This window comes from Limanda limanda, chromosome 19 (assembly GCF_963576545.1).
Source record: "Limanda limanda chromosome 19, fLimLim1.1, whole genome shotgun sequence".
Classification (NCBI taxonomy): Eukaryota; Metazoa; Chordata; class Actinopteri; order Pleuronectiformes; family Pleuronectidae; genus Limanda; species Limanda limanda.
This window is the reverse complement of record NC_083654.1, coordinates 8352176-8376058: the sequence shown is the minus strand read 5'-3', so window position 1 is coordinate 8376058 and position 23883 is coordinate 8352176. Positions and strand designations below refer to the sequence as shown.

Here is a 23883-nt window from a genome sequence, read left to right as displayed (position 1 = left end):
TTTACAGCCCCCGGACCTGGACGACTCCTCCTGACTCTGACTTTGTGCTAATCAGCCGGCAAGGCCAATTATCTAACAAAGCTTCATTGTAAAGCACATCGAAAAACCACCTGCACACATCACACACTCTCTAACACTGTGAGCCCACTTCTGACCTCTTCTCCCAAATGAAAGCTCTCTGCCAAGTGTTCAACTTTGAAAACAGAGTTGCAACTCTGACGCAGTTGGTTTCAGAAAAATCTGGCCACAACAAGATAATCAGAGAAGAGGCTATTGATTCCTAAACCTTTTAAAGTTTGTTAAATATCGTTCACAATTCAAATTCATCACATTACTTATTGCAGCTGGGATTTTGCACATAAACACTACACATTTCTGAGTGGTGCATCTTTGTGTAGTGTTTGATCTAAGGTTAAATATGAGTTTTCTTACCTCGTGTATTCTGAATCTTATAATCAAATCCTCCAGATGTGTCCTTTTCACTTGTTTACCATCCAAATTAAGTGTAAGCCTGTACAGTATCTAATAAAACGTGGTGTTTCATTTTGCTTAAGACCTCAAATTTCCTGAATTTGTATGTTTGGCAAGGTAAAGACTTGAGGGAGCTCACGCAGCAGTGTACTGCATGACTGCCAGTGTACTATCGTTACCTGCGTTGGCAAGATTCAAACAGAACCTATCAAAGAGGAAGTGAACCCAGCCAAGACCATCCAATCTCTTTAAGGCTACATGCAGCTACTAGCGGGATCCTGGAGTGACACTCCTACTTTGAGCTAATTAGCTTGTCAACAAGCAAATGTGTTGCTTTGATCACAGCTTGAGAGGAAATGGGGTTCAACTTCTGCAGCGTGTCCTCTGCCAAAGTGCAATAGTCCACTAACATCAACCGTCCTCTGAGCTGCTATATGTAGAAATAGTTCCCCTTAGCAAAACTCTGACGCTTTATCTCTGACGCTTTAAGTAAACGCAGCATTTAACTTGATTTATGATTATAAAATAGGTAACAAATTGTACTAGTGGGATAATCCCACATGCAAACTCAGATCAAACAGTCTATATATATATATATATATATATATATATATATATATATCTTTCGGTAATTTTATTGCCTTTAATCGATAGGACATGCAGTTATATAGTCAGAGAAAGAATAAACTTGCAGCTTATTTTGTGTGATAATTCAAGCTGTGCTTAGCTTACATCCCCCTCAGCTTGAGCTTTTCTCAACATCCATGATCCTAATATCCTGACGATACCATACCATACCGTACCATACCATGTATATAAAGATGGACGAATATGGATGCTGCCATCTGTGATCTCATTTGAAGCCCGCCTCCAAGGATCAAATGAGAGTATATCAATTTCCCCACTGTGGGACTAATAAAGGATTCTATCTATCTATCTATAAGTAGGATTAGTTGTGTTGATGAGATGATGGTTAATATTACCCAACTTGGTGGTTTCATAATATAATATAATAATGATCAACTTTATTTGCACTGCTACTTTCATACAAGAAATGCAGCTCAATGTGCTTCACATACAATATCAATGAAAATAAAAACATGTTTAAATGTAATTCAAAATAAGAAGATAACAGAAATATAAGAACATTTATAAGAAAAGGAAATGCAAAACAAAGGGAAATACAATTAAAATGTGGGAAAAAGCAAAGTGCAAGATCTATTTAAAGGCTGAAGAAAGAAATGTTTTAAGTTGTCTTTTAAAGACATTCCCTGAACCACCACCCATTGCCTTTCCTTACGCTCTCCCCGTTATTTTTTAGTTTTTCTTCTCCACCTACTTCTCTCTTGTGTTGCTGCCCACTTGCCTCCAGCCAGGATCCCTCTTTTCCTGACATAGCCTTCATCTCGATTCTGTCTGATGGAAATGGGGCTGTGGTGAAAAATGAAAAATAAAGGCAAAAAGAAAAGCGTTAGCAGTGGCGAATGGTAGAACTTACCATCTCTTGACTTCATGAAAGAAACATGAAGTTGGGGGCTAAAGGCGAGTGTGTGTGAGGCTGCGTAAAGTGTACATGAGCTGAGTTAGCAGATAAGGGTTCAAGATGGAACAGTCCAGTTACACTATGTGTGTGTGTGTGTGTGTGTGTGTGTGTGTGTGTGTGTGTGTGTGTGGTGTGGGGCTGAGGAAAGGATGTAAGACACAGTGTGTGTCATAGGGCTCAGAAGACAGTAAAATTATTGATGTTTTCTGTTCTCTTCTCCCTGTTCTATCCGTTACATTGTCAAGAAGTCATTTTCAATTTAAGCTATTTATTTTCGGTTCCTCTCAGCGTCCCATAACACCGCTGTTTGACGTCTCCTTTTCCACTCTTTAATTTGCAGTTTCGACAGCAATAAGACTTTGACACACTGTGCAGTGCAGACGGACTGAGGCTCTTTGTTTTCAAACCGGGACGAGCAGAAGCTGCAGGGTGTCGAGTGATGAACTTGATAATAGTTGATGAAGCGCTAAGTGTGATTTAATTCTTTCTTGAGCCTTCCTCCGTGAAATTAAATTCCTTAAAATCCCAACTCTTAATTAAAGTCAGTTGGATCTTATTATTTGAGTAATTATACGAGACTCTTTCACCTCGTTTTGATGTGACTTCCAGCCTGGATAAATTGTGTTTGGAATCAGACAGTGCCTCTGCATGCTTCAAGGCAACTCTCCCTGCAGTGCGCTCCGTGTTTCATCACAAAGAATCTCTCAACAACTTCATTATGCTGAATCCATATAAGAAAAGTTCCTGTGTTCTTCAGACTCTTCTCTGTCTCCTTTTCTTTAAATAAAATAAACCTTGCATCTGAATAAACTTTAAACTTTAGTTTTACTAGAATGATGATTCATTCACTTGTAAAGGGGTGACGTCATGGGTGAACTGCATTGAATTATCTTACCAGCACTGCACCTGGCAGAAATGGAGCAGAGCTTGACTTCTATTCTGCATTGGATGCACCAGCCGATCGGATCATGTTTCAAATAGTCAATCTAATCACGTAAATCCAGAGGATACAAAGCCAGCAGGTTGAACCTGATGTGTGTTCATCTCGTTGTAGATTTTATTTCCAGAGTACTTCTCTTCAGCATTGTGAAGTTAAAATTGCACAGTACCATATTGTGTCAAGCATGAAATTCTAATTACCCTTGTACCAAGCACGGGAACATCCACCGTCAAGCCAACGCAAACATGTGAGTCAGCGTTACTGTTGCTGTATCTGTCAAGCTTTCCATCCTACAATGAAAAGTGTATTCAAACACAAGTCTTTAATTTTGATATATATTGAACAAATATTTGATATATTAAACAAAAATATGCTTTTAATTTCTAGTCACTCGCACATTCTACAACCTGTACCTAGTTTGTCTTAGCTAATGCTATCATGCTAACTCTAAACCTCCTTCCTCTGGTTCTCAAGTTTACTTTTTAATTTTTGTAAATGTTTCATCTGTTAACAGGGGCAAAGCCTGCATGGACCATCCAAAATATGGTGTTTATGAACTGCAGACCTGCTGTTATAGTGCAATAAAAAACTTCAGTTTTACAAGAGAAGCCTTGATGATAAGGTTCATTAATAATTGGCCAATAATTTGCTTTTGATTGCTGCAGAAAACCAATTAAAGACTGGGACAAAGCTGCTATTGTTGCTCGTAAATCTGATACAGCCCACTAACCCACTTGACCTAAATGTTCCAGGTCTTGAACAGCTATTTTTCCAAAGGTAAATGTATCCACACATAATATTAAAGTTGGCAAACGGTGCCCCTTGCCAGCTAGTTAGCCGGGTAATGTTAGACAAGATAAACATGCAGTTGAAACCAATCCTTTATGTCTTTTGTCTTTGGAAAGCTCATTTGTAAAACAACCATCATCCTCCTCATGCATGGTAGCCTTGATTAAGGTTTAATGAAAACCATGAAATATCTATTAATTTATATTACACATAGCAACACTGCTCTGAGAAAATGATCATGTATTATTGATTGTATTTGTTAACACAGTGAACCTCAAGCTTCAATAAAAAAAACACTTGTTTTAAAACTGCACATTTTCTCTGGTCTTTGGCCCCTAAGAGATCAATTTACTGTGGATCACAGTGATTCACAGGGTCCATGTCTACCTGTATGAGCCCATTTTTTCTCCACACATCTCCCATCTCCCCCCTGTAGTCAGGCAGGCCGCTCTGACAGGCAACACTTTTCTCTGTAACCTCCCTTGACAGGGTGAGAACATATCCATCAAATGTAGGCTACAGCGACAGACAAGCTCGGCACCCGACAAGCCGTCAGACGGGGCTGTGTTCCTCTCTGCACAGCTTTGCCCTCATTTCATCTACACTATTTTTGACTCCTCAACCTTCACCAACTCCCTTTTAGATCAATATTTCTATTACTCTCAAACGAACGTGTGTTTGAATTTGCTGGTTCTCTCACACTCACTGTGTCCATTTCACCTCCCGTTAAGCGTGAAAGGTTCGATTCGAGATAACTTCTTCAAAGTCTTGCATCACAAGCCAGGGGATATTGCGCTTTGCTTTGTGACTTTCTCTTTTAATCGTTAAAATCTCTCTGTGTCATCTCTTTGTTTTTGCAGATGTACAATGCCCGTCCTTACAAGTGGATGAGTGGAAGTTTCCTCAGACGGACAGGCAGAACATCACTGGTGAACGATTCAACTCAAGCAGGCATACATCCTTCCCTTAGCTTTATTTGTGTGGGTGCTGATGAATGCCTTTTGTTGTCAGGTTTTAATCTGGTGAGGCGATTCTCCCTGCTCAAGAGTCCAGATGTCAAGAAGATCCGCAACCCACGAGGACCCATCATCCTCCGCCTGGGCAAGGTAGCCCTCCTACAACCCACCGAGTGAGTTTACCCCACAACTCTCCCACACTGAGTACGGCTCCTCCATACTGACACAACTCATGCAATGAACACTGTGTACGGCTTTGGGAGGCAGAGAGTGAATTACAGGAAAATAAATAAAGCGACCTCTCTGCTGGATTTCCAAGATTTCGGCAGGCTTATGTCGACGGTCTCTTTGTTTTCATGCCGTGTCTGAACCTAGAGAAAGACAGATCGACTGAAAAACCCTGCGGCTGTTCAGCCTCTGAACCCTCGCTCATCATGTCAGCAATGTCCACTGGCAGTTGTGTAAAAAAAAAGCAGACACTAGGCAAACCAAACACCATGGGTCAATCTCTGATTACATTTCCAGAAATACCACTTCATTTCCCTGGCTTGTAAAACTGAACACTAACAGCTTAGTGGATTTTCCCAGTTGTGACCGCACATTCTTATTCGAACTAGTTGACATAATTACAAGTACACACAGTTTGCTTGTGCACAATCTATCGTAGCGATGCTTGCATTAGTGGACATGATGCATTGTGAGTAATAAAAATAAAAACAGGCTCATAGACAACTTGTTCCCGGAGCAAAGAGACTTAGTGTACGGCCATAAAATCCAACAGAACACAGCTTCCTTACTCAGGGCTCTGCAGCATGATATTGGTGTAATTATGCTTTCCTGGGTTTTCATGTTGTTGTTAGACACTAGCTGGGTGCAGAATGTGTTTTTACGGAATTTCGAGACAAGTGTTATCAGTGTTATGTGCTGGCTGTTTGTCAGTCCTTTTTTTGTTTTTGTTTCAGCTCTTGTGAATCAAAGCGGGACTTTCAGGCGGCTGAGCTTCTTTCTAACCACAGATAAAGCAGTTTTTCCGAACTTGCCAATTGGGTCAGCCTGGAGTATTTTATCACTCTGCCCAGTGCTGTGAGCTCCACTCGCCTGAAGGCCCAATAAATCTGTCCACAAAACACTCCTTTTTGGAGACATTTTGTTCTAAATGTGTCACATATATTGTTTGTCACAGGCTTAGAGAGTAGTTGTTCCTATAGAAAAAGGGGGAAGAGGAGGACACCAAAAAACTGTCACTTCTCAGGAACTCAGTATCTTTGGAAGCAAAGAGGAAAAATCAAAGATGTTTTTGTTTTGCCTCTAGCCAAGAGAGAGAGAGGACGGGAACAACACTCTCTATCCTTTCTCTGGTGCTGGTTTGGGATTCTGTAATGTGCAGCGTTTATTGAAATATTGATGCCATCGAGAGCTTTGCTGTCAGTTCTAGCGGCGCAGAATACTTACCTGGGTGACACCTTTTTTACCTCAGACAGAGAATAATCAATGTTAGCACATCAGTCCTGCCTGTTGGCTACCGTTTGTTCTGCTTCTCTCTATACATAGAACCCCATGTCCTATAAACAAGATCAGATGAGACTTGCTTGCTGTTTTGCATTTGCCTTCTCTCCTTTGCCTCCGCCGGAAATCCGAGAGGACTTTCTATCAGCGCCGCTTAGTCATAATGCTCCTTTTCTTTGTTTATTTAGATAATTTTTTTTTACTTTTGCCTAGTTAAATCACAGCGCTCCGAAGTGTTTCAGGCATTAAGAAAGAAAGAGCGGAGGCGGAGAACAGTTGGGCGATTAAGGGATGTAGTGGCGAGGGAATGGGAGGGTTAAAGGTTCAAATCCAGGCAATGAGTGAATGCATCAGAACAATAACCCTCAGGCTTGTTCTGTGGCTTTTTTCTGTTTGTACACTTGGCATGTTGTCCGTGTGCATGTGTATGTGTGTGGGATTGTCAAATCTACATGTGTGAGGGTATGTACAGGATATGTGCATTTGCAGAAGCTAAGATTTTCCCTCTTTCTAATTCCTAGAGTATGTACTGTATATTTAAAAGTACATTGTACGTTGCCCCGCCCCCCCCCCCCACACTCCTGTCACTCAAGCAGACTTTCATATTCATCTCCACTGAGTCTGACTGAAGTGCGATGTGTGCGTATAGCAATTGCAAAGCACCGTAATTGGAAAGCGCCGTTTTGCTTTGTAGCAGAAGCTAAACCATTCAGCTAATCCAAGCTAACGCAGTGACAGCGACATGAAGCTGCTTGTCCCTTCGCCTGTCGCAGTCGTCTGCTGTGAAATGATCACCAGTCAGAGCCGGCCTTTTAATTTTAGCAGGAATACGAGTTGATTGCTTCGGTTCTGTTTCTTTTATGCAGCAGCAACAGCGTATGTGGGAGAGAGAAAGGAAGCAATTCTGTGATGTCGTGGCAAGAGGCCGAGTTCACAATTATTCTTGACCAAAGTGAAATGTATTAAATGAATGTAAAAACTTATTATCACACAAAAAAGGTGGCACTTTATTTATTTTGCACATTAAAGCCTTTTGCTGCCAGTCTTACTCTGAAGTTAGTTAATAGGCCTGACTGTAGAATTAATAGGATCTACAAAATGTTCACTAAATAAAAGGAGCACAAAGGTGACGTCTTTGTTGCCTTTTAATATCCTCGGAAGGGTCATAAAATAGGAAGAAGTGGGATAAAGAAAAGCAAAAGAGAGACATTTTATCTTTAGAGAGTAAATCCAGTCGGTACATGGGGGATATGAGTCAGTGAAAGGCGGCTGGTGTACTTTTCATAAAAATAATTCAGCTTACATCTGCAAAAGAGGGATGATTGTCAGTCGGACTAATGTTGAACTTGTGGAACAGCAAGCCTGTCTACAGTCAGTGCTGTAGCCACATAAAATGCTGATTTTGGTCTGTGATCTTGTATAATTTATATCAACCGCTATTTTTGGCTCATGCATTCATTAGCTCGTTTCTGTCAAACTCAGGAGCTGCTATGGATACAGAGTTCAGCAGCTCAGGTGTATGTGTGCAGACGGCAGCACAGGGATACAACTTTTTAACCATGCTTAGATCTGGCGGTCTGCTTTCTGTTTGGTAAGATGTTTGCCTTTTGCTGAGTTGTTGGATTTCAAGTTGGGAAAAGCCAATGTTAGCAAACTAAGATGTTAAACTTGGTAGACCTGCTAAACACTAGCATGTTAGCGTGCTAACAAAAGCATTTAGCTCAAAGCTCTGCTGTGCTACAGCCTCAGAAACAAACTAGCAAGGATGTTGAACCTTACTGTTGTTTGAATATTGGGCAATTTTATTGCTTCACTTTTCCATTAGAGTCAGACTGATTGAATCCTGACAAAAATACACAATATTACGTTTTTTGAAATTCTACATTTTCAGATTAGCAACCAGACCAGAGACAATAATGCATGCGACTTAGATTGAACCCAGGGAATTACATTTAGCTCAGGGTCTTAAAAAAAGGCCTGGACCAGGGCTGAAGGCCGGAGCATGCTTCTGCGTTGTCAGGGGCCCGCAGGCACGCAGCTGTAACGCAGGACTCGTTCTCATTCATGGTTTTCCAACCGTTGCGCGCGTTGCCATGCAATTCCCCGCCAGAACACTAGGCGGAGTAATGTTTTTTGTCGAAGTCGGCTCTTCTTCGTGTGTGGCACGAAGACCACTAGTATAACCCGTCACGAAGAGGAGCGATTTATATACATCGCCACGGCGGCTCCTCAGAGCCTTTTTCTGGCGGAAAAATCCGCAGGTTAGTGACGGGTTATACTAGTGGTCATAGTTTCGTATCTCTTCTGCCAAGTGCTCTTCTATTTGGTCCATATTCGTTCTTCTAAATCTTCCGTGGTTTCCGGGCATGAACCGGAAATGCGACTCCGGAAATGATGTAGTCAGCAGACCAATCACAGCCCTTGCGGCCGGGTGACGCTTGCGGGGCTTTGCCGTCTAGTTAGAAAAATTGGCCGACGCACGTAAGGACGTACGAAGGGCCGTGAGGGGCCCGGAAGGGCTCCTGCATCTCCGGGCCCGTGAAAACGCAGAAGCATGCGCCGGCCTTGACAGCATGAATGAACAATTGATACCAACAGATAAAGGGATGGATGGAGTTTTTTTACTGTATCTGAGGTAAATGTTGTTGTCTACTAAGGTAATTGTCTTTCTAAAGTTGTACACATTCATACATACATACATTCATACAATCAAAGACAGACAAAGGGACAATGTTGCAGTGTGTAAAAACATTGTGTATATCATTTATCCAATTCAGACATAGAAAGGCCCTCCATAGCTCTCCAAGCTCTCCACCGAAGGCCACACAAGTAGAGTACATATCCTCTCCAGGTGCTTTTCCCATCTTAAGCCAGAGATCTGCTTTTTCAACATTAGATCCCCCCCCCCCCCCCCCCCCCTCAGAGTTGGGAGAGGTTAGATCTAAATGTGTCTGGTGCACACTGGTTGATTTGCAGTACAGTATCTCCCCATTGCATGTTTGTGTGGGTGGTGGTGGTGGTGGTGGTGGTGGTGGGGGGGGGGGTTCTGTGCTCTTTCCCTGGCAACTAAATGTAAGAGGTAAGGTGAGTTTCTCTCAACCTAAAAGTCAATAGCCTGTGAGTGGTTTTGTGCCCCGCAGCTCATGTCACTAATCGACAGCAAAACAACTCTACTTTCAAAATTGGTTTCCCTCTTTCTTTCTCCTCTGTTCTCCACATGTCTCTTTGCTGCAGACACTTTCTCTTTCCACGCTCTTATTGTTTACCCATCTAGTTTAAAATGGATTAGTTAATATTAAACTCTCTTGCTTTTTCCTACAATACCCAGACTTTCTTGATCCCTCGCCTTACTCTCCTCTCTCTCCCCCTCTCTATCTTTCCCTTTTATTAATCTCTCCCTCTCTCCAGGTCTATTGGTTCAATGTTTTCTCTCTCTCACCTTTTTCTCCTACTCATCCTCTCTTTGTTTTGACATCCTGTAGTTGGCTGTTTTCCCTTGGATCTTCCCTCAGTCATAAATCACTGTCACCCCACTTCTAGGAGTGGGAAACCAGCTGCCAGCATCAACAATTAAGTGTATGTGCCTTTGTGTGTGTGTGTGTGTGTGTGTGTGTGTGTGTGTGTGTGTGTGTGTGTGTGTGTGTATGTGTGTGTGTGTGTGTGTGTGTGAGTGTGTGAGTGTGCAGGCTCAAAGAAAGAGAGAGAGAAAGAATTAGAGCAAGAGAGAATATTTCAAAGTGCTCACCATCTCAGTGAGCATGAATTTCACTGGGCCTGTTTGTGAACCTTTCATCTCTCAATACATCTACACACCCAGTGAATATTTGTGTGTGTATTTATTTGTGTGTTTAGATGCCCTTGACCAAAGCTGAGGGATGAGGCTTGCAGGACCGTATCTGCTATGGAAATTAATGCCATTGGGTTACACACAGCGAGCGCCGCATTGCACTGCTGGCTGTTGTCACAAATCGTGGTGGAAAAGGGGAAATGGAAAAAATAAGGGGAAGAAAAAACACATACACAGAAATATAACTAATGAAAATAGACAGCGAAAACCCACAAATAATCATTTTTCACTGCTCTTATATAGATATCAAAGAAGATAGTGTATGTGAACCCAAAAGTTATCTTAATGCGCCAAAAGCCTAATTAAATATATTCCCTATATGGACTCTCTTTAACACACAATACACATGCGATTGGTTGTCTTGTATGCAAGTATACTTTATTTTAGTGAAATACATACTGTATAACCTCAAATTTCCTGGATATATACGCATGCTCAAACATATATACTTTTACATACAGTTCTTGACACAAAATGTAACTGCTGTAGCAGAAGGGAATTGGTTCCATTTGAGTGCTATGACGATATTCTCTCTTTTATTAAGGTCTTAGAGATAAGTGTCGCTAGAAATTGAAAGGGTACTCCAAAGATTTAGTATCACACTTCTCTCTAAGACGAGACATATTAAAACAGAAGTATAAGTCAAAATCCAAGTAGGAGAGACTGAGATATTTAAGAGACTTCGTCAAGCTTCATAAATCCTGGATTTTACATGAACACATTAGCAAATTCTAAATACATCCAGCAGATACCAAGCACACTTAGAGTTGTGGGTCGACACGACAAATCAAATCCCAGTGTTTACTCTTTGTTTAGCTCTGTTTTTGGTCTCCACCATCAATTTATTATAGTAAGCGACTTTTGGACGAGACGTGGGATACACTATGGATAATCAGTGAATCCCAGGGCTATCTATGACATATAGAGACAACACCCAACCATACACACTCATATTCATGTCTGGAGACAAGGGAAGAACATGCCAACACTGAAGGGCACCAATCGGCCGTCAGGTTCGAACCAAGAACCACCATACTGTGAAGCGATAGTGCTAACCACTCTTTCTTTACCTGCTAGTTATTCCATTATATTGACTAATTAGTTGCTACTTTGGTAGTGTGCCATTAAGTTTTGGACAGGTACTTTACAGTGGGTTTATCTGAACTTTTTTGCTGATGGGAGTGGTCAGAGTGATCTTTAGTTCGGAGCCCTGAAATTAAGATAATGAGCTACACAGACAAAATAACTACGCCTAGCTGAAGGGAACTGCAGAGGCGTGTAAGATGTAATCTTATGTTTATGTTTTCTTTCTGGTCTGTTTCTGGTTTGTTGGTTTAACTGTTAGCAGGATTACTCAAAAACTACAAAACTGATTTCCCACCATACTAAGCCTGGGAATGATTTATAATATTATTGCGTGGATGTGGATTAAGGCATTGATCCAGGTTTTTTTTTCTTTTATATTTATTCTACAAGAACTAGACAATCCTGTGTAGGATTGTTTGCTCTTGGCGAAGGTTCACTAAATCTCTGTAAGTTAGCTGGTTGGTGAGTTGATTATAAATATGAACTCTTGCCGCTTTAAAGTCCCTGACCCTTGTGAATGTCTGTGTTGCAGTCAGGTGTTCCCATATGGCTTACCGGAGGAGTTCACCCTGATCTTCACCCTGGCTTTAAAAAAGGCTGCCCTGAGGGACACCACCTACCTCTTCCAGATATCTGATCAGCAGGGATACCCACAGGTGCACCTCACTCTCCTTTTCTTTACTGCCTGCTTTACATATCCCTGCATCTTTTTTGACTATCCCTCCCTTATTATGTTCCATCTTTCCCTTTGCTCTTTTCCTTGGTCTCACACCTTTTATTCATTACACTTTTTGCCTATTCATTCTTGCCGCTGCCTCTCACCTCTCTTTTGCAAAGTCATCCACTTTCGCCTTCGATTTCTTCTCTCTTGTGACAGCTTTTCAATTCGCTCCCCCTTTTCATTCCACGCGTCTTTTGTCTCCTCTCTTATTCTTCATCTGGTCTCTCTCTCTCTCTATCTCTCTCTCTCTTTCTCTCTCTCTCTCTCTCTCTCTCTCTCTCTCTCTCTCTCTCTCTCTCTCTCCCTCGCTGTCTCTCCCTTGCTCTTCCCTCAATCATCTTCCGCTCTCCTCTTTCATTCACCTTCATTCTTATTCATGTGTGTTCCATGATGAAGCACTGGAGTCCCACAGAGTCGCCATAATCACTTCAAGTCTGTGACCAGATTTAAATACTCAATGTGTATGATGGATTGAGCCGGAGCCGCCTCATTAGTAGTGATTGATAGGCTGCTCTGTGTACGTGTGTAATTAATATGTCTTTCCTTTTACTTCTTCTTTGCTTCTGTGTTCTACAGCTTTGTTAGGGGGTTACAGCGTGTACAAATTACTCTTATTATAAAGCGACTTCCACGCAAACCACTTGAGATACAGTACATATTTCTTAGTCACTGGCCTGAGCTCACTGGCCAGCATACTGAACACGCCGTTGTTGCATTAGCATTTCTGCATATTTAAACATCACTTTCCTCTGACCTTTCCAACCCCACATTTCTGCCCAAATTGCAGCTCTCTGTAGACCTCAGTGGCCCCGATGGCACCCTGTCCCTGAGAGCCAAGGGGGTGGACGCCGATGCCGACCTGGTGAGCTGTGTTTTCACTGGGGAGGGGGTGGAGACACTGATGGACCTGCGCTGGCACAAGGTGGCGCTCAGCGTGCAACAAGGGGTCGCCTCCCTTCACGTGGACTGCAGATCCATTGAGACCAAGCCCCTGGAGCCCCATGGAGCTCTGGCCACTGACGGACACACTCTGCTGGCCATGCGGGCCTCTGATGCCGCGCCTGTTCAGGTATTGTAATGATAATAATTATAATAATTGCTAAAAGCTACACTAAATTTGTCCAGCTTGAGATGCCGCGACAAAAAAATGTTGGTTATTGTTGGCTAAAGACGGGCATGAGACCAACAGCTCAAGGATGAAATATGTAGATCTCAAGATCAACATTAATGATTTGTATAAGTAACCAATCAATGCCTGGCTACAGCTATCCCACTTTTTCAAATGGTCGATTCAAATTGAGTCAACACTGAGTCGACAGTATCAAACACAGAATTTGAGCAAAGATTAACAGACAAACCAGAGTTGATGGAGAGGAGCCTAACATATTTCACTTTCGTTTTCAGTGCCGTGAGGCAGACTTTTGGAGAAACACATGGCTTGTTCACAAAATAAATCAATTGATTAGAAGATCTTTAGAAGTCCTTGGCCAAAGATAAACTATTGCATCCAGAAAGTTGGACCTAAAAAAAGGGACAAAAGTAAATACACAATGCCTATGTGATTAAACATATTGTGTGCCTCTTCTTGACAACTGAAGAGCTTTTGATCAACCTTAAGCTTTTCACCTCTACGTCGATCAGCTACAACAATAATACCTGTAACTGGGTTTAATGTCGAGGCAGAGCAGTGTAAATGTCATCTACACTCCCTCTTTGAAAATGTGGTGACCTTTAAGCTCTCTGTTGCAGAAGTGGTGTGAATAAACCAAATCTCCTCATTTGGATCTCTACCATAGGGAAAGGCATGGCAGAGATTTGCTGAATAACGCTATCCAGTATATCATTGGCATATAGAATTTTAATGGAGTAGACTTTTTTCCAACCTCCCTTATGGAGCAAAGTTTACAGCAGAGAGGACAGAGTAAAATGTTTTCTGTGAAGCAGCCTCCCATGATGGCCTTTATGCTGAAAAAATACATTCTATCTGTGCGTGGATGTGTAGGTTTCCATTTGTGTGAATGTGTTTATGCTGTAGCCCTTAGGCTTTGCCCCTGAGCTGCTGTTTTCTTTGAGTCAATCTCATTAAATCCTGATTACAAAAGCGAGGGGACTACCTGGCAGAATGGGCCTGAAGTGAATTGGGACTATTAGCGATGAATAGACCTGGTAATCCAAGCACTTGCTTTCTGATGATCAATTAACTGGCCCACTTAGAAAGCAGGTATGGTCTTTTGTCAGCCCCGGGAGGGAGTGTTCTTCTATCTTTGCAAGGACATTCATTTACATAATGCATCCCACAGACCCTTACCCAAACCCAAACCTAATTCTTACCATAAAAAAACTACGTCTTAACACTTGAACAGCTTGTGTGTGAAAGTGAGGATCAGACAAAAAGCCCTCAATTTCTTAAAATGGCCTCACTCTAATGCTGCACATGCACACACACACACATGCACACATGCACACACGTAAAAGCTCACGACTAAGTGCTTTCCTAATAATTTATATAAATGAGAAATTATCTGCCTTTCAACTTTGTTTACCGCCTCATCTGCCTCATTTAAGCTTTTTTTCAACATAAACAATGCAGAGGACTTATGAAGACCTGCCTGTGGAATATACCACAACCTCTCCCTCTCCCTTATCTTGGTCTTCTCTTTTTCAGATGGACATTCAGCAGGTGATGCTGTACTGTGATCCAGCCCTCGCCAGTCAGGAGACCTGCTGTGAGATACCTGGAGCTCGGGTAATGACTGGCAGACTTCACGCACTAATTAACTATAATTAATCATAACAATTTATCTCTGTGGAACACCGAGTAATCATAAAGGCTGTACAGTGAGTTCTCTCCTCCATCATCCCTATTATTCAAATAATTGTAAACCAGGATTTTAAAGGAACAACTTAACATTTTAGGAATTACCCTTATTTTCTTTCTGGAGGAGAGTGACCTTAATGAAACCCAAACCAACCAGAGTGAGGCCAAAATACACCTCCGCCAAACGTAATAAATCAAAGCAGCCCATATTATCTTACCTGTACAAACCCCACATCAGTCGTGCATCTAGTGTGTGCAGGTGAGCCTTGATGCCCCACCCCAGGAAACATCACACAATGCTAAAGGCTTAGCTGATCCCCTGCCATGCTTTCAATCGGCAAAGCTCTTATTACGTGCTCCACAGCTGCCTGCTCCTCCTGCCACCACTGCAAAGCCACTTCACTGCCCACCTCCACCCAAGCACCTCCTTTCACACCGAACCTTACCACTGTCATGCGTTTTCATTGATGTCTGCTCTGTTCTGCACGGGGTCTTTCAGCGGCTTTACTCCCTGCCTCACTTGCCATGAAGGCCAATGGACGAGTAGGGAGGTGCTCTCCCAACTTTAGGCTTTCCAGGTATATGCACATGGAAGGGGCAGGGAGGTCCCAGAACAGAGAAATACTGCCAAATCGAACTGATTGCAAATTAATTCTGGCTAAAGTGGTCCTGACTGAGACGTCCTATATCCAGCCAAGTTGTGCAAAACCTCACATTAAACGTCCCATTGGTGCAACTGGCAGAATTTGACAGGCGTCATATCCGGTGCTGCGTTCCTGCGGCAGCAACATGTTATCAGCTTTCACTTGACACTTGTTCCAGCTGCTTCACAGCAAAAGCCATAGTTGTTTACTGTGGAGCAGCTGCAGGAAAACGCTGCGTCTGCATGATCAGAATTAAACACCATAAACTCCGCAGTTGCTCTGGAGTCTTATTCGTGTTATTATGCATCCCTTTGTCTGTTTTACTCCAACTGAGTGTTAATGGTCGGAGAAGGAAAGGAAAACACACTTGGCTCCCTGCCCCCAAATTTGAATACACAGGGAGAGCTGTTAATGTACAGCACTCCATCAATTACTCTTAGATTTCCTTAAATAAGAAAACCCCTGTCTTATTATGTTAGGTAGCGATGTATTGTTTCTGAGGCTTTGTTAACATCGCGTATTATGTAAACAAATTGTCTAGGGCTTAGAGTAATTCCATTGTGAGCAATTATGTCACATCAACTGTGGTTCGCCGATATTGTTTGCACTCCTACAGTGTCTAAACACCTAATTGAAAAGCATCACTTGCTTTTTCTTGTCGCTTCAGAAATGCAATTATCTACTCCATTCCTTTCTTTCTTTCTTTATTCTTCTCTTTTCTCTCATTGCCTTTTTCTTTTTAACCTGCAGTTTTGTCCACTTACTACCTGCAGGCGTTACAAAAGCCCTGAAAGAGCCTGATCAAACATAACACAGATTCACTGGACATAATTACAACATGACATTTTTTATGTTTGACAGGTAAAAAAAAGTGATTGTTCCGGTACAGGATGAAACACCAACAGCCGGTTCTTGGGGTTTTTTTTATAGCCGAAGGCAGTTTTGTGCTCAGCCAACTATTTGTCACAATCCTCCTGGGTGTCTGTGCTTGTCCGTGTTTGTGTGTGTGCATGTGTCTTTCTCATTACCTGATAAATGATTTTTTACTTTTCTTCCCCTACCTGAGGAATTATTTTATGTGAGGGATACAAATAAGGGAGAGACATGGGACCATTATCGTAGCAAAACTATTGACAAATGTGAGTCTCATTCTGTCTGTGTGTAATCGGATTTGTGGATGTGTAAAAAGAATCTCCAAATGTGTAATGAGATCTGTGAATGTGTACATGGATCTGCAAAGGGTTATTTAAAATCTGCGTGTGTGTGTGTAAGCGGATTTGCAAATTTTTATAAAAAAAAAATTGAGATTGAGAGGCCGCCTGAACGGAAACTAATGACTGCATTTTCAGCTATGAAAGCAAAATACTTACTTTTCAGCCATTAATCTCCATTTACAGATATAAATACACTTGCAAATGCACAGATGGATTCTAAATACATATTTGCATATATTTATTTTATCATGTACAAATCCAATAACACACACACAGATTCTGAATACATATTTGTGAGTGTTTTTTTATACACATTTCTAATTATAGATTAGCAGATCTATGCACACATTCACAAATCTCATGACACATTTGGAGATTCTCTAACACCTCCACAAATCTGATAACACGCAGACGGATTGAGACCCAAATTTGTCAATAGTTTTCTTGCTAAAATTGGCCCCACAGAGAGAGAGGCTGCTTCTGAAGTCTGCAGAGGCCTCTAGAGCAGTGGTTCTTAACCTTATTGGAGGTACTGAACCCTGCAAGCTTCATCAGTGCATTCACCGAACCCTTCGTAATTGGACAAATAAAATATTTTTTCTTCAAAACATAGGCATATATTTTGTTAGTGCACAAAATTAACCATGCATCAGGTGCACACAAAATCACTGTGTTCAAAGAACAAAACCAACAAACAGGAATTTCACACAAAAACATAACTAATATAATAAATAATATTTATTTCAAATCAATGCGACTTTTGCTGTTGCCTTACAGATACAACGTCAGAAATGCCCGGCTTCACCTTGGCAAGTGCGACTCTTATATCATTTTCACAACAAAGTCTGTTCCTTTTCTTAATTTTCATGTCTACCATCCCCGAAAAGCATCGCTCGCAAAAATAAGTTGTAACAAACTGTGTGAGTATCTCAAGGGTCACCAAAACGTTGAGAGCGTTGTTGTTCTGAAGAGTTGCTGTTGAAGCTGTCTCTGCTGAATGACGTACAATCACAACAGCCACAAGTCGACCACTGAGCGCACCAAGTTCCCTGCAGCACAGATATCAAAGCTAAGCAATGTGGCGTGATCAGCTGCAGCCAATGAAAGCCAAGCGGAGGGGGACTTCACGAATAATACGAGTGGGCTGAATTTCTTTTGTGTAACTCATTTTTACTAAGCAACAAATTATTTGTAATCTGACACGGCGAAGAAAAATTGTCTGCAGCCATTTTTTGACGGCTGACAAAAACGGCCAGATATTGCCAGTGTGAACCGGGCTATACTGTGTGTGTCTTGACCCCTGCCGAACCCCCGAGAGTGACTCACCGAACCCCTGGGGTTCGATCGAACCCAGGTTAAGAACCACTGCTCTAGAGGAAGGACTGATTGCTGCAAAGATTTTTCTCTTCTCCTTCTCTCAAGGCGTATGTGCTGCAGGGCTGCCTCCAAGCTGCATTTAAATTTGAGATGAGCAGTGGAGGTGCATGCATGCACAGGCATACAAACGGACTTGTGTGCTCTTACGCTCATGAAGACTCCGGTGTCTTCAAACACAAAAGGATGAGACAGAACAGATAGCTGTCAATAGCTTTGACTGTGTGGTCTGAGCTCTGCAGGACATTGGAACCCTTCATATATCCGTTGTATTGTTCGAGACTGGATTGTAGAGATAAAACATTTCGGAATTTTTAGGTTTTCTTGGTGTTTAGATGTGTTCAACATGTGTTTCAAAGATGTGATTATTTAAAATTTCGTTTTATTTCATGTCAGTGCTGGACCGTCAGTCAAACCATTGTGGCCAAACTGAAATATCTCACAACTACTGGATCTAATGGCCTTCAAATTCAGAACAGATATTCTTGCCATCTCAGGATGAATCTGGTGAATCGGTCACTTTTAATCTAGTGCCATCATCAGGTCAAGATTGTGTCCAGTTTGATCACTTGTCTTAACGCGGTGAGATTTCATACAAAGTCAATACAAAGACGCAAACAGAAGCAAAGTTTGTGAATGAGGCGAATCCCCCGACTTAGGTCCTGGCACCGACCCAAGGTAGCAGATCTTTAAAACTGCTCACGGGTCAGCATCGGGTAGCAACTGTAGTAATTTCAGCCAGTAGTCGTCCTCTCCTCTTTCTATCCTGGAGTTGTGTTTACTTGGGTTGCTTGATCAAGTAAACATAGATGATCCTGCGGCACGAATCGCGCAAGTCATACAACGCAAACAAATATGCTTTGTGTTTGGTGAGGACACCCATTAGGTTTGTCACCAAAAGTCTGTATAGCTAATGTTACTCTTAGCAAATGAGCAAATGCTAGTTTTTCCATAAGTACCAGATCCTGGTTAACAGCGAACCCACTCCTTTTAGTTCAGTCTACCTTACGACTGATTAAAGAGTTTTCATTGGTAAGGTGTGATCACATGAACACAACCACTAGCTTGAGCTTCAATAGAGAAAAGGTGCCCGTGTGTCTCTATATCAGTCATTTGTGTTTGTTTGTGTGCGCTCAGCTGAGGGCTTGTGTCCTGTCTGGTGGAGAGTGAAGAGTCCTTTTCAGTGTTCAGTGACAAATAGAGAAACAAATGATTGATGACAAAACACATGAAGTGTTGCACTGATCGCACCGACAGGGCATGTACTCATCAGACCAAAAACATGCTGCAATTTGGTTATGTTCACTTTATTTGTATCTTTGGAGTAGCCAGCCACTGGGATGAGGTTGCCTATATTTTTACTTGAAATATAAATGGTCCACCACACATTTTCCACCCTACTTTTCTCAGCCTCATTTGCACACGTGCTGCACCAAGACATTAAATGGCATGTATTAGATGTGCATAGCGTCTTTATGCTGGTTATTGCCCAGCCAAAAGATCATTCATTCATTTGACCCTACAAGAAGAGATTTATCCTTGAGAATAAACATGCAAATCTGAATTGCCTGCGTGCCTCATGTGAAGATTCTGTCAGATCCACCAGCAATAAGGCAAATAATGCAGGGCGGGTTTACATGAATAATATATGATGCAGGTTTGAAATCACCAAAGTGACCTTTTTTACGATGTCTCATGTGATCTGTGTGCTGTGTGCTTACAGTGCCCCCCCGATGCTCCCAAGAGCCGCCGTGCTGCTGAGAACGACCTGTTGGAAAACACGTTTCACCAGGTAAACAACAACCGACCATCGGCACACATGACAGAAAGAAATCTCTGCAACAATACAACACAACTGAAAAATACAGGCAGTTATAAATTGAGGGGGAAAACTTTTTAGCCAACTGTCTCCTTCCATGAACTCTTCGCAACACATGTTTTCCCTCAGACACGAGGCATAACAGAAACAGACACACACTCTGAAAAGCACTTTGTTCCTGAGACAGTGTGAGTTGCTGAAGGACGCTCCTGCCGGCAGCCCGAGTACCGGCCTGCAGGACTTTCACCGAATTTTTGTTTTCTGTTGTTGTCTCTCTTTGATGCTATGCCGTTATCGCTTCAGAGTTTTAGACTTTTTATATGACTTCAGTTCAGTTAACTTCGCTGGTAGCAATCGTTCAGAGTGTTGAGTGCTTTGCATACAGAGCCTTATGCCACACATGGGAGCCGTTGCGCAGCACATTTCCGCTGTGTTTTTTATGGTCACTTCACTGCCGCCTGATACATGAAGTTCTTCCAGTTTACCGTAAAAGCAATTTATTTTCGTTTCCACGTCCACTGGTTTCTTCATTCATATTAATGGGACTTATATCCAATTATCTATTCATTAGGGCCCATAGTTTCTCTTGCTGGTGTTAACTTAGAGCTCCGGCAGATTTCAGGACAGAGTAATCAATCCCATAGATGTTCCCAGGCAGACACAGTTATAATAACTCAGGAATGTCTCTCTCTCTCTCTCTCTCTCTCTCTCTCTCTCTCTCTCTCTCTCTCTCTCTCTCTGGGTTTCACTCTCTCTTTTGCACCTGACACTCTTCCTCCTTTTCGGTTATTTGCAGACTTATTGCTTTAATATGTGTACCGTGATGTTTAGTGTCACCTGGCGCCATTGTTTGAGCTCCTCTGTTCTTTCAGTCTTTACCATACCACAGATGTGTAACTGCCATGAATGGAGCCTGTCCTCATTTCACACATTTCTATCGACTTCTCTCTGTTGCTCTGCGGAACACACACACACACACTCACACTGACACACAAGTGAACATAAATACTCAGAGGAACTGGAGGACTTTCTATTTTTATCTCGGTGTGAAGCTTTGTGTAAATCAACGATGAACTGCAGAATTCCAGTGTGCAGACCAGATGTTACCGAACCACAACACAAGTCTGCGTGATTTGCAGCGTGTAACACTGAGCACACGTGGAATGTAGGAAGACGATTTCGAGTGAGCACAGGGTAAATTGAGGTCAAGTATTGATATACAATTTCTTTGGAAGTCCACACAGCTTCTCAGCCCAGTTGAAATTATACTTTATATGGGGTCCTTTTGGCAGTAATTAGTGCTGTTCCCGGTTCAAATCCTGGATCAGCCGGGGTCCGTCTGTGTGGAGTTTGCATCTTCTCCCTGTGTCTGCGTGGGCTTTCTCCTGGTTTTACTTCGGCTTCCTCCCACAGTCCAACGACATGGGGTTAGGTTGATTGTAGTCTCTAATTTGCCTCTCTCCCAATGTCCGCTGGTCTTGGCTCCAGCCCACCCACGACCCTCAAAGGATAAGCAGTAGAGATAATGGATGGATGTGGTCCTTTGCTGTTCTCTACTGGGTCAGGTTATCTGCAATAGTTCTCTTCATTTGTATGCAGATGATTGCATACATTTTATTTATTGCAAAAAACCCAGCTCACAGCCTGGAGGTCCCTCACAAAGGGAACCTGTACGCCAGATCTGACGTTCCTCTGCAAATGGGGTGCACCCATGAGGCCTGAAATATGAGAGCAATCTTCGATTCAGACCTGTATATTCCAAACATTTCAGCAAAATGACCAAATGAGTCACGGTATTATTGTAGCGATAAGATTTTTTCCACGTAGTAAGGCAGAAATGTTAATTATTGCTTTTGTCTCTTTGGCCATTCACATTCCCGTAACTCATTATCTGCCAGACTGCCCCAGAAATCTTTCAACTATGCCCAACTTTAACAGAGTACTTCAGCTGAGGATTCTCACAAGAGCGAGGAGATATGAGCACTTTTCTCGCCTCATTGTTCGTTGTTTTCCCAGGGTTTTCAGAATTGATTTTTTGAAAATTAACTGCTTGTTTTCTTTTTACATCACTAAGCAGCCTTGCTCCGTCTTACATTATCGACCACCTCAGCCCCCACGCTCTTGCTCATTCTCTAGCATCTGCAGACCAGCTGTTGCTCTCAGTCCCCAGAGCAAAGCTTGAGAAACAGGCACGAAGGGCCTTTGCTTCTCTTGGGAATTAGACAGGCTACCTGAGTGTCCTCTTCTTCTCATACAATGGGCTTTAATTTCAGTTTTCTTGTTTGTTGTATACTTTATACCATCAAGATTTTCCTTTGCTTTGTCTTTGCTTACATTTCTTGATTGCATTGAAAGTTTTTTTCATATATAGCCGCACTGGTAATTTGTGTTTTTATGTTGCTAAGGCATGTTGAAAACTTTTTTGAAAAGTACTATATAAAGTTTGCAACATTCCATAGAAGCCTCGTTCATCAGTTAGTACCCATTTATCCAAATAATAATTATATAATTATAATAGTTATAATAATAAACTTTATTCCTACAGCACTTTTCAAAACAAAGTAACAAAGTGCTTTACAACATTAACAACATGATGAAATATGACAGGACAGAGGCAAATAAAATAAGTCCAAATTACAAAATTAAAATGCAATAAGACCCCAACAATAATTTATGGTGATCGTCTTCTCCGCTTAAATAAAAAATTAATAATCAACAATTTATTTATGGGACTCACATGGAAAACAGTAGTAAAGTCAACAATCTGCCTTTGAAGCCCAAAGTAGAATCAGATTTAATGCAGATGTGTACCAGTGCTTTGTGTCTGTGTTTGGGTCACAGCAGTTTCTGCTTTCCTCGACTATGACAAATCTCTCCCACGCTGCATTTCTTATCCTCCAACACTGTAAATCTCTGTTTCTCTCCCTTTTTGCTCCCAGCTGAAAGGTCATCCTGTTGTCAGAAGACCCAAAGGCTTCTTTTTGTAACTCATTTCCCCAGCCTCAGTGTTTTCTATTGAGTTGAACAAATTGTTTCCACTCAGCTTTCCAGTCCCCCCTTCCATCTTTTTTTCTTTTCTGTTTGTCTTGTTTTGTTTCACTTTGTGTTGACTTTGTTTTGGTCTGATTTGTAACCCTGCACAGCTGGGTCCATCTCTTCATTTGCCTCAGGGCTCATGAGGTACGCTGAACCATCTCTGCTCTTCCTCTTTCATCTGTTTTCTCCCTCTTAGAATAAGTGTTAAAGACCTGAGTTCTAAGCCAAGATGACCCTTATATGTCCCGCTCTTTGTTGTCTTATGCAATAAATTGTAACGACAACACATGCGACAGGAAAACAACTGCTTCCTCGTGCCAAAGATTTGTTATAGGGCATTCCTGCAATGGAAACAGATGTAATTCCAGCAAAGGTCGAGTTGCTAGTGACTGGGAATATGACGTTGCAATAAGGTTGTTATATTTAAGAACTGAAGATTCATTTTGATTTCATGAAAAATGTGGCTGTAACATGTGACCGCGCTGCCAAATTGTAGAAAACCAGACTAAATGATATAACTACTAATGGTCTTCAATGCCTCTGGATTCAGTGACTCCTGATCTCAGCTGAGCCAGGGTTGGCCATGAAACCGTCAGTACCAGTGTCTAGACAGGAACCAGTTGTGCACCAAAGTGTAGCCAAAACTTGAAGCAATGTTGAGGCAAAGAATGAAAGGGAATAAATATGAGGTGTTTTTTTTCTTTCTCTCCTTGTGCACCACAGGAGATTTTTGCGTCCAAGGATCTGGGACAGAAAGTAAGCCTCACAGTTCACACCCACACATTCGCTTCCACTGAATTGACTCTCTAATGCGACTTGTGGGACAGCACTGAGGCTCGGACCAAGGCTGTCGCTTCGTATCAAGGGAGAGTCCCTGTTTCCAAAATCTAAATTTGCATCGGTTTCCTCCTGCGGTCCAGAGACGAGCAGATTAGGGGGGGAAACCGGAGACTCCAGAGTGAATGAAGTCCAATTTGTGCACTCGCTTTAACCCAGTGCATCCTGAAGTGGGGTCTACCACGATTCTAATAGGAACACAGTACGCAGGCCTGGTGTGTGCATGTGTGTGTGTCTTTACCTTGTATGTATTTGTGTTGCGCATGGGGTGAGAAAAATAAA

General features: G+C 42.0%; 1 protein-coding gene across 2 annotated transcripts in view; it reads left to right on the top strand.

Annotated features, from left to right (window-relative positions):
- col16a1 (collagen, type XVI, alpha 1) overlaps positions 1 to 23883 on the top strand; it is a 73422-nt gene that overhangs the window by 9587 nt on the left and 39952 nt on the right. For both annotated transcript variants that reach the window (XM_061092572.1, XM_061092571.1), the window contains exons 3-8: positions 4604 to 4672; positions 4755 to 4872; positions 11671 to 11794; positions 12647 to 12928; positions 14525 to 14605; positions 19633 to 19701. In XM_061092572.1, coding sequence (XP_060948555.1) covers positions 4604 to 4672; positions 4755 to 4872; positions 11671 to 11794; positions 12647 to 12928; positions 14525 to 14605; positions 19633 to 19701 — 743 coding nt within the window. The remainder of the gene's footprint in view (positions 1 to 4603; positions 4673 to 4754; positions 4873 to 11670; positions 11795 to 12646; positions 12929 to 14524; positions 14606 to 19632; positions 19702 to 23883) is intronic.